The sequence below is a fragment of the Pelodiscus sinensis genome, chromosome 2, assembly GCF_049634645.1.
Source record: "Pelodiscus sinensis isolate JC-2024 chromosome 2, ASM4963464v1, whole genome shotgun sequence".
In the NCBI taxonomy this organism is placed as follows: domain Eukaryota; kingdom Metazoa; phylum Chordata; order Testudines; family Trionychidae; genus Pelodiscus; species Pelodiscus sinensis.
In genome coordinates this window covers 120555443-120569103 of record NC_134712.1, presented here as the reverse complement: position 1 = coordinate 120569103, position 13661 = coordinate 120555443, and the positions used below count along the sequence as shown (strand labels likewise).

The window sequence follows — 13661 nt, the reverse complement described above, 5'->3', positions numbered from 1 at the left end:
GCCCCACCGGGGCCTTCTTCCACCCTACCCCCCCCCTTCCCCTTTCCCCTCCCTACCTACTGTCAAATAAAGACACCTGTTTTTCAAACAAAAACGTCTGTTTATTTCACAGAACTGGGGTGGGGGAGGGAGGAATGAAGGTGGGAGAAGGGAGGGGGAAACCTGGGACGAGGGAGCTGGAAGGGGAGGGGAGGGAAGGGAGGAAGGGAAAGGAAAGCTCAGGGGTGGGAGTCTGGGTGCCTCTCCCGTCTCACCACACTGCGGGTCCGGGGGCGTCGGTGGGGAATGGTTGTGGAGGGGGGGGCAGAGGGGACAGGGGGTGTGGAGGAAGCAGGAGTGGAAGCAGGAGCGGAAGCAGGAGGAGCAGGGGGAGCAGGGGGAGCAAGAGGGGGAGAAAGAGGGGGAGCAGGGGGAGCAAGAGGGGGAGCAAGAGGGGGAGCAGGGGGAGGAGGAAATGGAAAGCGGTCCAGCAGGCTCTGGAGGTGGCCTCGCAGGGCACGTCCCTGCTCCTCCAGGGCCTCCAGACTCCTCTGGCGCAGCCTGAGGTCCTCCTGGACCCAGTGGTCCTGGAGACGGAGCTGTCGGTCCAGGAACCGGAGATGCCGCCTCTGGTAGTCCTCCTGGTTCCTGGCTGTCCTGCTTGCCCGGGCGCGGGCGGCTGCTGCAGGCGGTGTGGTGCGCCCTGCAGGCCCCGGTGCTGCAGCTGTGGTGCAAGAAGACCAGCGGTCAATTACCCCAGGGGCCCAGGTGTGTGAAACCCAGCTCCCCTCTGCAAGGCCAGGGCCCCTGCAGGATCCCCAGCTGCTGCTCCGTGGTGGGCAAGGCCCAGGCGCACGGTCCCGGGGCTCCCTCTCGCCCCAGCCCCCCGTACACATAAGGGGAACACGAGGGTACTCACAGGTGGATGCCTCCCCGGCCTCTGATGATGCAGGCGAGCGGCTCTGTGGGGTGCCTCGGGGGTCCCGGGTCCTGGGAAGGCTGGCGGCAGGCTCCTGGCTCTCAGAGCCCTCTTCCTCCTCCTCGGTGTCCAGGAGCGGTCCCTCTGCCCCGGGGTCAATCACGTCCCGGGGGGCAGGGACGGCATGAGGCCCCAGGATGCGGTCCAGGGCATGGAAGTGGGGGCAGGCCTCCGGGTCAGCCCCTGGCAGGCAGGCCCGGGAGTAGGACTGCCGCAAGTCTTTAATCTTGCAGCGCACCTGCTCCCGGCTGCGCTGGTGGCCCCTGGCGGCCAGGCTGGCAGCCATGCGTCCATAGACGGCCGCGTTCCGGTGGCTAGTGCGGAGATCGTGGACATTTGAGGCTTCCCCCCAAACCTCGATGAGGTCCACGATCTCCGCACTTGACCAGGCGGGCGCCCGCCTTTTGCGCCCCCGGGCAGGCTCCCGGGAGCCGCCAGGCTGGTCGTGGGGAGCAGTGGAGGGCTGGGAGCCCTCGGATGGCTGGCTCATCCTGTGGCAGGTGCAGGCTGTGCAGGCACGGGTGCTTGCAGCCTTGCAACTGGCACAAAGTGAGTAGCCAGCCCGTGGCCCTTTAAGGGCTCCGGGGCCGGGAGGGGGGCAATAGAGTTTCCCTGGTGTTGGCCAGAGTGGCCACCAGGGAAACCTGGGAAGCCTTAGCCTCCCACTAGTTCGAACTAAAGGGCTACACAGCCCTTAGTTCGAACTAGCTAGTTCGAACTAGGCGTTAGTCCTCGTAAAATGAGGTTTACCTAGTTCGAACTAAGCGCTCCGTTAGTTCGAATTAAGTTCGAACTAACGGAGCGCTAGTGTAGCGCATAGGAAAGTTAGTTCGAACTAACGTCCGTTAGTTCGAACTAACTTTCTAGTGTAGACATACCCTGTGAGAGCCGGGGGGTTGTGGGTGCTTAGACCACTTACAGCCAGAGATAAGAAGAAGGGAGCTCTACAGCCTAAGCTGGGAGCCAGCTGACTTTATAGATCAAGTTGTAGAGGTTCCTACACTAAGCTCCTGAGGTGCCTGGTAGATTCATACCTGGAACCTCCGGAGCTTGGTGTAGGAGCCTCTACAGCTTGAGTTATAAAGGAAGTTGGCTCTCAGCTTAGGCTGTGGAGCTCCCTTGTCTCTGAAGCTAAGGACATACTTCCCTGGCTAGGGAAAGTATGTAACCCACACATCTACGGGGTGTGGTTTGCTATCCTATGTAGTGGCATTTAGATTGCTTACAGCAAGAGATAAGAATGAGTGATCTTTACATCCTAAGATGAGATGGCTCAGAGAAATTTCATTTAAGTTGTGAAGCCAACTAAGCCTTTGTAACAAAACCAAATTACAATTTCTTCAGTGCCTGAACACACACCCAATATATGACTTTTGCTCCTGAGACTGTACTGCAACATTTCCTTAACCTACCAACCTGAAGCTTGAAACAGAATGAGTACTCTAGCATTAAACTAGAACAGGCAATCTGTGCATACTTCAGGTGTGTTGTGTAAGGGAAAAGGCTGAAAGCCAAGTACTTTCCCTTTGGCCACCTGAGGAGCAGAGCAGTAACCTACTAACAGATATCCCTAGGAGGCTAATTGCTATTAGAGCACGCACATTGATTTTACTAGTCTTTTCTTTCATGCATCATGTGCTAGTTTGTAAAATGGAAGAATTCCATGTTTCTAAAATTAAACTGTCTCTATTATTTACAGAGATGCTGAAACTGTGTGCATTTAAGTCTTGCACATTCAAGTCACGTGCACACAGACTGACTTCTGGGTGCCTCCCCCAGACACTTCCCTCTCATAGTTTATGCACCTCCCTCCAAGTTTCATGCTGGTTGATACATATTAGGATTAATTAACATCTCCTAATTTAGCTGTTCACTAGAAATTAAGTTAAAAATGACATGGACCACTGCTCAAATGGGGGGCAAGGAAAAGCAATTCAAGGTTGTCACTTTCTCCATCCACCCTGAAAATCCTCCCTTTCCTGCTTCTCCTCAGTCCCATCCCATTTCTATGGATTGTTCCATCAGCATAGCTATTTGTCATTAATTATGTGGAAATTCATTTTTGAATGTGACCGAGTAAAGAGATCACAGATGTGTACTGTTGAGGGTATGCACAGCTACAACTTCATTGGCAAATGCCCAGCTAGCTATCAGAATGCAACTTTGAGAAAAATCCATCTCTACAGACCCAGGGTGGGCAAATTCTGATCCACGGGATGGATCTGGTCCGCAGGGTTAGTCCCTGGCAGGCCCCCACCTCCATGTTTACCTGTGCCTCTGTAGGTATTGGAGGATCACAGCTCTCGTGGCCGTGAATCACGATTCGCAGCCAAAGCTAATAGCAGGAAGTGGTGTTTTGGTCCTTGACACTTCCCACCACTTGCATTAGCCACAAATGGTGATTCATGGCCAACAAGATTGGTGCTCCTCCGATACCTGCAGAGGCACAGCTAACATAGCAGCGGCAACCCATCAGGGACAAACCCTGCAGGCTAAAATTTTTTATTGTCCACCCCTACTCCAGACACTACTACTACTACTATTAATAAATAATTATGCAAGATATATATATATATAGCATGTGATCCAGTATGGCCGTTCTGATGTTTTTATGTTTAAAAAAAAAAAAAAAGTAGTCCCTGCTCCACAGGCTTACATTCTAAGGACTTGATCCTGCAAAGTCATATATGGATGATTAATTTTACAAACTGAGTACCCCATTGACTTATACATGTGCATACATTTAAGCCTGAGTATAAGTCTTTTAGAATCAAACTCTAAAGTACCACTCTTCAGATCAACCATTGAGTCTTTTTTATAGCAGCATAAACCATAATCCCTCAGTTCTTGCTTCTGGTTATCGCACCTACAAATAATTTGCATTAGCTACAGCTGATCTGGTCCAGGCCTATGGACAGCATTGTCAGAGAGCTGACAGCTTCACAGATCTAGACTACTTCTGAATCAAACTGGGGAGAAGAAATTGTTGCTATTTCTCACCATCTAGCATGCTTCTTAAAATAAAGAAAAGAGGATGTTTTCTAGTGTGCTGTAAGAAAATGTGAGAAAATGACAGAGTGCTGCAATGACAGAGAAAAAGGAAGAAGATGTTAGTTTAGTAGTACAGCTTCAGGCAAAGAGAAAAATTCACACACAAAATCCTTTTTTATTTACATTTCTAATTTTTATGTTTTTAAATTCAGAATTGCCTCACAAATTTTTTAAAAAATATGTCAACCAACTCATCACACACACACACCATACACATGCCTGCAGCTAGAAAATGTTACCAGGATATAAGACTGTGACATTCCATTGGAACATCCCCATGGACCTTGGAATGAAGGGGAATTTATAAAGCTTTAATTTTTCAAGAAAAGAAAGAAAAGAAAGAAACTACTCCCTGCCTTGGACAGCTCCCTTCCCCCCCTTTTCCCCCACTTCTTCCTGCCCTTGCTTGACCCTATCCCATCCCCCAAATCTTCATCCCTCCACACTGAGGCCCAGATCAGGGCCATGTCTCTGGGAGGGAGGACCCAGACAAGGCTAGGGGCTAAGGCTAGGAGCAGGCACAGGCCAACAGCTAAACCCCGAGCAGCAGTCAGCATCTTGAGAGTGGGGCTTGTAGCAAAGCCCCAGGCAGCAGCCACAACCACAAGTGAAGGGTTGGCAGTGGAGCCCCAGGTGTGAGCCAGGACACCAGGTGCAGGGCTAGCACTAGTAGCAGAGCCTCTAACTAATAGTATTCAGGACACTGGGCTCTGGTCCCACCAGCTGCTGGCTCCTTGCCCCTTCCCCCCAACAGTAGTTGGGGACACACACATATATTTAGTGCCGCCTCCCCCCCCCCCCCAAGCATTGCCTTTGCCCCTGAGAGCCCTTCTCACTACAAAGATTAAAGGAGTAATATTTTTTCCCAGGTCAGACTAGCAGAGACCCTGGGAATGGGAGGTAAGGCAGAGGGAAGGATCACTTTGTGCAATGTGATCAATGCAATGTGAGTCACTTGTTAGTTTGAATTATAGCAAATGGTGAATTCTCTGTATCTTAAAGTCTTTAAATCAAAAGGACTTCAATAACTCAACTAGAGTATATGGGTGACGTTCTGCAGTCTATGATGTGCCAGACTACCTAGCCATGACAGTCCTTCTGTGTTTAAAATCTATAGGTCTAAATATAAACCTAGTTAACTATCCCATCATGATGCTACTAGCCTTTCAATCCTCAATAGGATAGCCACTTCATTGTGTGCATTTATTTGAAAGCTTTTCTGCCTAGGTTCTTACTAAGCTAAGTTAGTAGCAAGGACAAACCTCAGAATTGCAACAAAAGCTCTCAGTGTCAGATCTACACATACATCTACACACAGCCCTACCCAAGTAAGAGTCAAGTGCAAAAATCTTTGTGTGTAATATCCTACAACATTGCTGCACACATTTTAGGAGCAATTTCAACTTACGTAAAATAATCCAGGGAGAAGGGGGAAGGAAAAAAATAAGATTCTTGCTTCAAAAGCTCTGCCATAATACAATGCTAATTGTTATGGTCCCGCTTTATCAGCTACCCTTCTGAGGGTTTTAAAAAATGTGACTAGGATTGTTTAACAGTACTATGTTAGCAGTTAATCATCAACAGAGTAAAGACATTTGTCTAGAGAGAAAGAGAAGAAATGTGGGGGGAGGAGGGGAGGGAAAGAAGCTGAAAATTAAATCCACTTGAATTTTCCTCAGTATTGCACAGTCAGTAGCAGGAAATTTGTTTTAGAGAACTCTGGGGTTGTGACCTTTTTATTCAAAGACATCCTGATTTTGCATGGGTCTTCATGATATCTGCTCCTCCCACCTATAGCTCAGAGGCATGGTTTCTCCTACTGAGAGGGAGATTAAAGGGAGAATTGCTGAGAAGGGAAGAGAAAAAGATGAATAAACTGGCTCTAAAGTCCTTACTATCCAAGTGGTGATTAAAATTCAGTCACCCCATAACAACACTGTTATTTTTACACAAACATCAACAACTTCTTTGAACTCATGTTGAAAGGTGTAACAAAAACTTTTTATTAGTGTTTGAGACCATTTCCTGAGGACACTAAAGAGCTGTTTTTGACATATACAAGTGATGTTCACTTGCTTCTAGAATGAATATCCTTCTATCTACAGTCTCTTCCCTGGCTTAAGTTATCTCAGGCTAGGTCTACACTATAAACTTTTTTTCAGAAAAAGCTACGCAAATTGGACTCCGCAATTTGCATAGCTTTTTCCAATTGCTTTTCCGGAAGAGGCTTTTCCACAATTTGGTCCTGTCTAGATGGGGCCAAATGGCGGAAAAGCCTCCTCTTTTGTAGGAACCTTTATTCCTCATAGAACGAAGTACACAAGGCTCCCTGAAAAAGCAGAAGAGCAAACATGTTACCTGGACGCAGTGGAGTTTTTCCAGGTTATCCTGGAAAACCCCTGAGGTCTAGACATACCCTTATACAAGTAGAACTAGTCTACTAAATAGTAAACTGTGGAATATTAGTGATCATCCAAGGAACTTTGCCTTGGTTGAAAAACTAATATTCAGGAGGGATACTAACATAATTAATTAGTCATTAATACTATCAAGCTACAGTAAAAGATGTTATCTGGAACTTAAATGACCAGAAAGTTCAATTAACTGGCATTTCTGTTATCTCCCAATACAAACCTTCAGTCTAATTATTGGGACTAGAATATTGCCCAGCATGTTATGCAACCAGATATTCTGCACTCTACTTTTATGCAGAAGACAAGCAAGCAAATTGATATCAGGGATTTATTAAAAAAAAAAAGCAGCTTCTACGGCATGTCATAAGATTGTTACAGATTCAGTGCAAACTCTTGCGCATTCTGCATCTACAATGATAATTGATGTTAATAATGATGATGCTGAGCAACTGCAAGAGCCTGAAGAGTATTCTAAATCATCAAAAAAAAGATTAAATTATATCAAGTATAGTTTTAGTATAGTGTATTTTTGGTGTTCTGGGTGTACACCATGTTCTGCCCATAGTGATATGTAGTGTCATAAGATAATTTACTGCATAGAAAACTTTACTGGTATACACACAGTTGCTTCTAGGAACCACTCAGAGGTGCAGTACTACTGGTGCATTTGTGGGTACATGTATATTATTGTATACTTTTTTTCATTTTAGTGTATTATAATTTGTTGAAAATTGGTATTCCTTTGGTAAAGTATAAATCTCAGTTAACCAGGGTATTCAAGTACCGTGCTCCTCCAATACCCCCAACATGCCATAGCTTTTGTTGTACTATACTACCTTATTAATCATTCTCATATCCTATTTTAAAACACACTATTTAAAGGCTAGAGGGTATCCTTGTCTGAGGGTGAGTCTACGCTACACCATTATTTCGAGATAACTAGTGTTATTTTGAAAAAAAACAATGTGAGCATCTACATAGCCATTCTGTTATTTTGAAATAATTTTGAAATAATGGATGGCTTATTCAGAAATCTGTTAACCTCATTCTATCAGGAATAATGCCTATTCCAAAATAGCTATTTCAAAATAAGGCATGTGTAGACTCTCCGCTGCTGTTTCAAAATTGCCCCTCACCAGCGCCATTCTAAGTTATTCCTCCCCAGTGCCTGCTGGGGGTCCAAACTGAGATAGCTCATCTATGTTAGGGAAGTCTGCCTCAGACTAATTTTGAGGATTCCCTGGAGCACAGATGAACTATTTTGAAATAAGCTGTTTTGGAATAGTTATTCCGAAATAGCTTATTTCAAAATAAGCATGCACTGTCTTAGGATATATCTAGACTACATCCCTCTTTTGATGTGGGGGATGTAAATTAGACACTTCAAAATTGCAAATGAAGCCAGGATTTGAATGTCTCAGGCCTAATTTGCATATTTGTGTTGTGGCATTTTTTCGAAAAACATTATTTTGAAAGTGAAAACTGTCTAGACACAGTTCTTTCAAAAAGAAAAGCCTCCTCAAAAAATGAGGTTTACAGGAGCTTTCAAAAAAGGCTTTTCTTTTCAAAAGAACCCTGTCTAGACCACAGTTTCACTTTCAAAATAGCATATTTTGAAAAAACGCCATGATGCAATTATGCAAATGAAGAGCGGGAAATTCAAATCTCAGCTTCATTTTCAATTTTGATATGTCTAATTTACATCCCTCTTTCGAAAGAGGGATGTAGTTTGGATGTACCCTGAGTCTGAATCGTCAGTATTAAACTTCTCAGCTTATGCACATACTACCTGAAATACAGCCCATTGAAACCAATGGGAATCTCCCATTCACTTCAGAGCAATGGTCACCAACAGGTAAGACCTTGGAGCCTCTGACAAGTGATCCTGACTAGTTTGGCCAAGAGGTTATCAAGTGTGAGCACTTCAGCTGCCCCTCCCCCCCACTGCTGCACATCTCCTGCCCTTTGCCTTGGAACTGCCTCCCTGCCCCCTTCCCCTGAGCCTCCTGCTTCCGGTACAGAGCAGGGAAGGCAGCGGAAGGTGCCCCTTCTCTCACCCTGTATTCTATCTCCAGAGGACAGATGGAGGGGGCACAGGGCTTGGGATGGAGGAAGTTTGCTGGCTGCTGATGAGAGTGTTGCAGGGCCAGGGCTGGGGTGAGCCTCCCTTAGCCTCACTGTACCACCACCCTGCAGCCACCAGAGATAACCTGTGTCCAGCTGGAGCCAGATTCTCAAACCCCTACCCCAGTCATGAACCCCTTCCGACACCCCAAGCCTCTGTCCTAGCCTTGAGCCACTTGGTCCCAAACTCCCATACAGAGCCAGTACTCTGAACCCCCTCCTATACCCCAACTCCCTGCCTCAGGCTCAGCTCAGAGCCCCTCTCACACTCCAAATCCCTTAGCCCAAGAATAGAACCTGTGTCCCAACTCATTGCCCCTTCCTGGTGAAAGGGAGAGAGGATGAGGGAAAGAGGGAGGACGGAGTGAGCAGGGGTAGGACATCAGAAGAGGTGCACGAAGGAAGAAAGGCAAGGGTATTTGGGTTTGAAGTAGAGCCTGGATTGCACTTAAATTCAAAAGTGATCTTGTGCTTTAAAAGGTTGGAGACCACTGCTTCAGAGGGTATTGCTTCAAGCCTATCAATAGTCCCATTGATCTCATCGTGACTATTTTTTCAAGTGACACAAGTCACCTGAAAAAGTGCTTCCGGGAATGGGCATTAAAACTTTTGACTTATTTCTAATGCTGATGAAAAGTTGGGTAATTTCTTCCCTGGAAAACCGGATGTCAGTCTGATAGAGAGAAATTATAAAGTGGGCTCTCCTACGATTGACAGGTTTGGAGAAAACAAACATGGAGATTGTCACTCAAGGATAATGCAGTTTCCATTCATATATTTAAGGGCCGGGGAGACCTTTTTTGATCATGTAGGTGACCTCATCAAAACACAGGCAAAATAATTGCACTCAGTAGCTCCAGTTTCAAGCTCATAACTTGTGGTTGAGCAAGAGCATATATTTTAGAAAGACATCCAATCTTGGTTTGTAGACTTTGAGAGATGGAAAATCCTGCACACCCATAGATAAATTGTTTCGATAATTAACTATCCTTACTAGTAAAACTTATACATCAATTCCAGGCTGAAATTTAACAATGTTCAGCGTTCTGCCATTAGATCTTGTTAGGCCTTTGTCTGCTAGGTTCAAGTGTCTTTGCTTCCTCATCAACACAAATAAACAAAGAGGAACAACAAAGGGGGAGTCCCCATCCCCACAAACCCCACAAAAAACATTTCTTTTTATGTGTACATATCACCTAATATTAGGAGGACTGGATCTCAGTTTTCTAGGAGCAACTGCAGTAATAGCAGTAAGAGAAGTAATAATAATAATATTAACAACAACAACCATGGCTTAAAAACCTAGCAAAAGAAGCAGCAAGAGATAAAAGGCAGCATTTAAAAAGTGAGGAAAATAGAAAAGAGCATTTAAATTTTAGTGAGGAAAATAGGAACAAACTCTGTCAAAAGAAGTATAAAAATATAACTAGGAAGGCCAAAAAGGAATTTGAAGAACAGTTAGCCAAAAATTCAAAAAGTAATAGCAATTTTTAAGTGCATCGGAAACAGGAAGCTTGCTAAACAATCAGTGGGGCCGAGGATGACCAAGATACTACAGAAGCATTCCAAGATGGCAAAGTCACTGTGGAGAAACTAAATTAATTCTTTGCATCCGTCTTCAGGATCTAAGAGAGATTCCCAAACCTGAGCCATTCTTTTTAGGTGACAAATCTAAGGAATTGCTCCAAATTGAGGTATCATTAGAGGCTATTTTGGAACAAACTGATAAATTAAGTAGTAACAGGGTAAGAGAGAAGCCCTGGAGGCCAGATTTAGGCTGCTAGAAAAGAGGACCTCAATGGGAGTGTTTTCTGAAATGCTTCTAATTCCATGTGCAGGGCCAGGTAGTCAGACAGAGCTAAAGGGTCTCAATGCATGGATGAGACGATGGCATAGGGAGGATGGATTAAGATTTATTAGGGACTGAGGAAACTTTTGGAATAGGGGGAGCCAATACAGGAAGGATGGGCTCCACCTAAACCAAAATGGAACCAGACTGCTGCAACTTAACCTTAAAAAGATCGTAGAACATTTTTTTAATAAAAGGCTGAGGGAAAGCCAATGGGTGCGGAGGAGCACGTGGATCGGACAGAGACATCTGTTAGGGGAAGAGTCTATTAATAGAGATTTTCTATATTCTAGTAAGGATGAGAGGATGGAAGATAATAAAATATGGGTAAGATCAGATGAGAAACAGTCAAATGAAAAAGAGTGCTATTCAAACATATCAGGAAATGACAGACAGCTAAATAGTGACAAATTTGTAAAGTGATTATACAAAAATGCTAGAAGTCTAAAAAAAATCATAGTATCATAGAACACTAAAACTGGAAAGGGCCTCGAGAGGTCACCGAGTCCAGTCACCTGCCCTCATGGCAGAACCCAGTACTGTCTAGACCATCCCTGATCTATCCTGCTCTTAAATATTTCCTGAGATGGAGATACCACAACCTCCCAAAGCAACTTATTCCAGTGTTTAACCACCCTGACAATTAGGACAGTTACTTTCTGAGTATTTGTTTAGCTGTTCTTCAATTTTTGGGGGCTTTATTATATTTTTACACTTAATTTGACTACCTCTATGCTCCTTTCAATTTCCCTCCACTTTTTAAAAGATGTTTTTTTATCTGTCACTGCTTCTTTTACTTGATTGTTAAACAACAGTGGCACTTTTTTGGTTCTCTTACTGTGTTTTTTTAATTTGGGGTATGTATTTAAGTGGGGCCTCTATTATGGTGTCTTTAAAAAGTTTCCATGCAGCTTGCAGAGTTTTTACTTTTGTCATTGTGCCATTTAATTTCTGTTTAAGTAACCTCCACACTTTTGTGTAGTTCCCCTTTCCCCTTTTTCCTTTGGCTCTTCAGTTCACAGAGTTTGGGGCTCATGCCCCTCTCCCCACATGTTGCCTATGCTTAATAGGTACGTGGTCAAAGTCTTTCTTGTTATTCTAATAATTAATTATGTGCCCCTATATCTTGCTTATCATACACAATTGAAATCCTAGACAAAATATGGAATATTTTATTTCCTCGTTGACTTTTCTATTGCACACAGCCTGTGGTAATCATTAATTTTTGTTTCTTCACAACCCCTATTTTTCAGAGGAAAAACTGAGGCATGGAGGTCTCCATTTGGGACAACATTTATACAGGTGTCCCAACCCAACAGATCCCCTGTATGCATACAAAAGGCAAACAGAGAAAATAACGTTGCAGATGTCAATTATTTACAATATAGAGCCAGAAAAGGTTATATACACTGTATGTATATTTTAAGACTCAGTATATTTACTTGAGAGACTGCTGCAGGCTAATAAATAAGGTCTCATTGGATCTTTCATTGATTCTCTTCATGATGAGGTAAAGCAAATGTTAGTTTATTCATATTTTTAATCCCCTTGTATCATCAAAATTATCAGGGGAGTTATGACAGTATGGTATTGGCGATCTGCATGACAATACAAGAGTGAATATTTTGTTAAAATCTAACAGAGAAACATGAGTCACATCACCCGAAGTTGCATGTAGAAAATGTAATTAAAAACATGAAAGGGAAAGGGAAACATAATGGTATACGTAGCTCTTAGTTTATAACTCTACACTACAGAAAATTGCTAGAAATACAGCACTCCAGAAGATCTGGTTCATGCCTCTGAGATTTTAAAAGACTTCAAACAACAGTAAACCTCACGTATGTATATACCCATTATATCAGTCACTCTATATTGAACAAGGCCAAATTTTCAAAATACTCCACCCTCAAAGATCCAAGTATTTTGATTTAAAAAACTCCTTTATTTCCCTATTTCCATAATGGTAGGTCTAGACTGCGAGGATCTTTCAGAAAAATATATGAAAAATGCACTCCACGTATCTTTTTCTGATACTTTTGTCAGAAGAGGCTTTTCCAAAATTTGGCCTGTCTAGATGTAGCCAGACAGAGATCGCCTCCTGTCACATCTATCTTGCTTGCCCCTCCGAGATGCCTGGAGCATATAGGGCATAGAGAGCAATAAAATCAGCATAGTTTTTGAAGCCTTGACAGAGGTCCGGATATGCTGTCTCATCTGACCCTGGATAACTGTAAACACAGATACGAGAGGGTGATCAAGCCAATAAGCTGACCTAGAGGCTGCAAGAACTGCCCTTGGCTGGCACTTATATTGATATGCTCACACACAGTCGTCCCTGGGAGAGGAATCTCCCACTGAGAAAAGAATGCCCAGTGCTCCCAATTTAGTTCTCTCTCTTACAAGTGTAAATTAAGTTCACAACTCCCTTGTAAGAACTGGCGTCACAAAGACGACCCAGCACCATTTGGCACGATAGATAAGAAATAGAAATACGTGACCCCACGGGTATAAAGAAGGGTCCAGCAGCACACTCACTCTGAGCATCAATCTACAATCTACCTGCTTGTCGGGTTAGGTCATTGCCTCCCGAAGTCCACGGGGATGTCCACCTCATATTCGTCTGTCCCAGGAATTGAGGGACCAATCCTGGCCTGACATGCTGGAATCAAGAGACGCAGCAGGGGGTAAAAATTGTACCCGTATGTGTCCTTTGCATGCATAGAATAGAGCTCTTTAAAGATTAAGCTGTCACTTGGTACCATTATTTTCTATCTCCTTTTTCCTTTGTAACCATTTTAAGATCTGTATTTGCTAGTAGTTAAGAAGTAGAGCAATAGCCATTGTAACCACATGCTTTATAAGCCCCTTTAATAAACCTGTAACTGTTAAAGCTTTTAACTGACTACTCCTGTTGCTATAATGGAACCAGACACAATCAAAAGAACTCCAGCTGGTCATAGGGGGCAGATGCAGGCAGAGCTGGGTGTTGGGTCCTGTCGCCTCCACGGGACAGACCCCCGGGGGCATCCATCAGCCTTCTCTAGGCTGCCTGCTGCGACGGGACCTTGTGTCCTAGCAGTCAAAGACTTGGATGTAATAAGTTCTTCCTGCAAAACTCTTGGGGCACCCGTCGGCCTTCTACAAGCTGCCCAAAGTGAAGGGACCCCGGTCCTAGCAGCTAAAGACTCGGGTGTAAAACTTTGGAGCACCTGTCAGCCTTTCCGCTGCCCGCTGTGACAGGACCTTGTGTCCCAGCAGTTGA

The 13661-nt window shown here is 44.3% G+C and overlaps 1 protein-coding gene across 1 annotated transcript; it reads right to left on the bottom strand.

Annotated features, from left to right (window-relative positions):
- Window positions 1-218: 218 nt before the first annotated feature.
- LOC142826876 (uncharacterized) lies at window positions 219-1619 on the bottom strand. The gene is made up of 2 exons (XM_075919825.1): window positions 899-1619; window positions 219-703 (listed from the first exon to the last, which is right to left on the bottom strand). Exons 1-2 carry the CDS (start codon window positions 1446-1448, stop codon window positions 219-221), a joined length of 1035 nt encoding a protein of 344 aa, XP_075775940.1. The 5' UTR covers window positions 1449-1619.
- Window positions 1620-13661: the final 12042 nt, after the last annotated feature.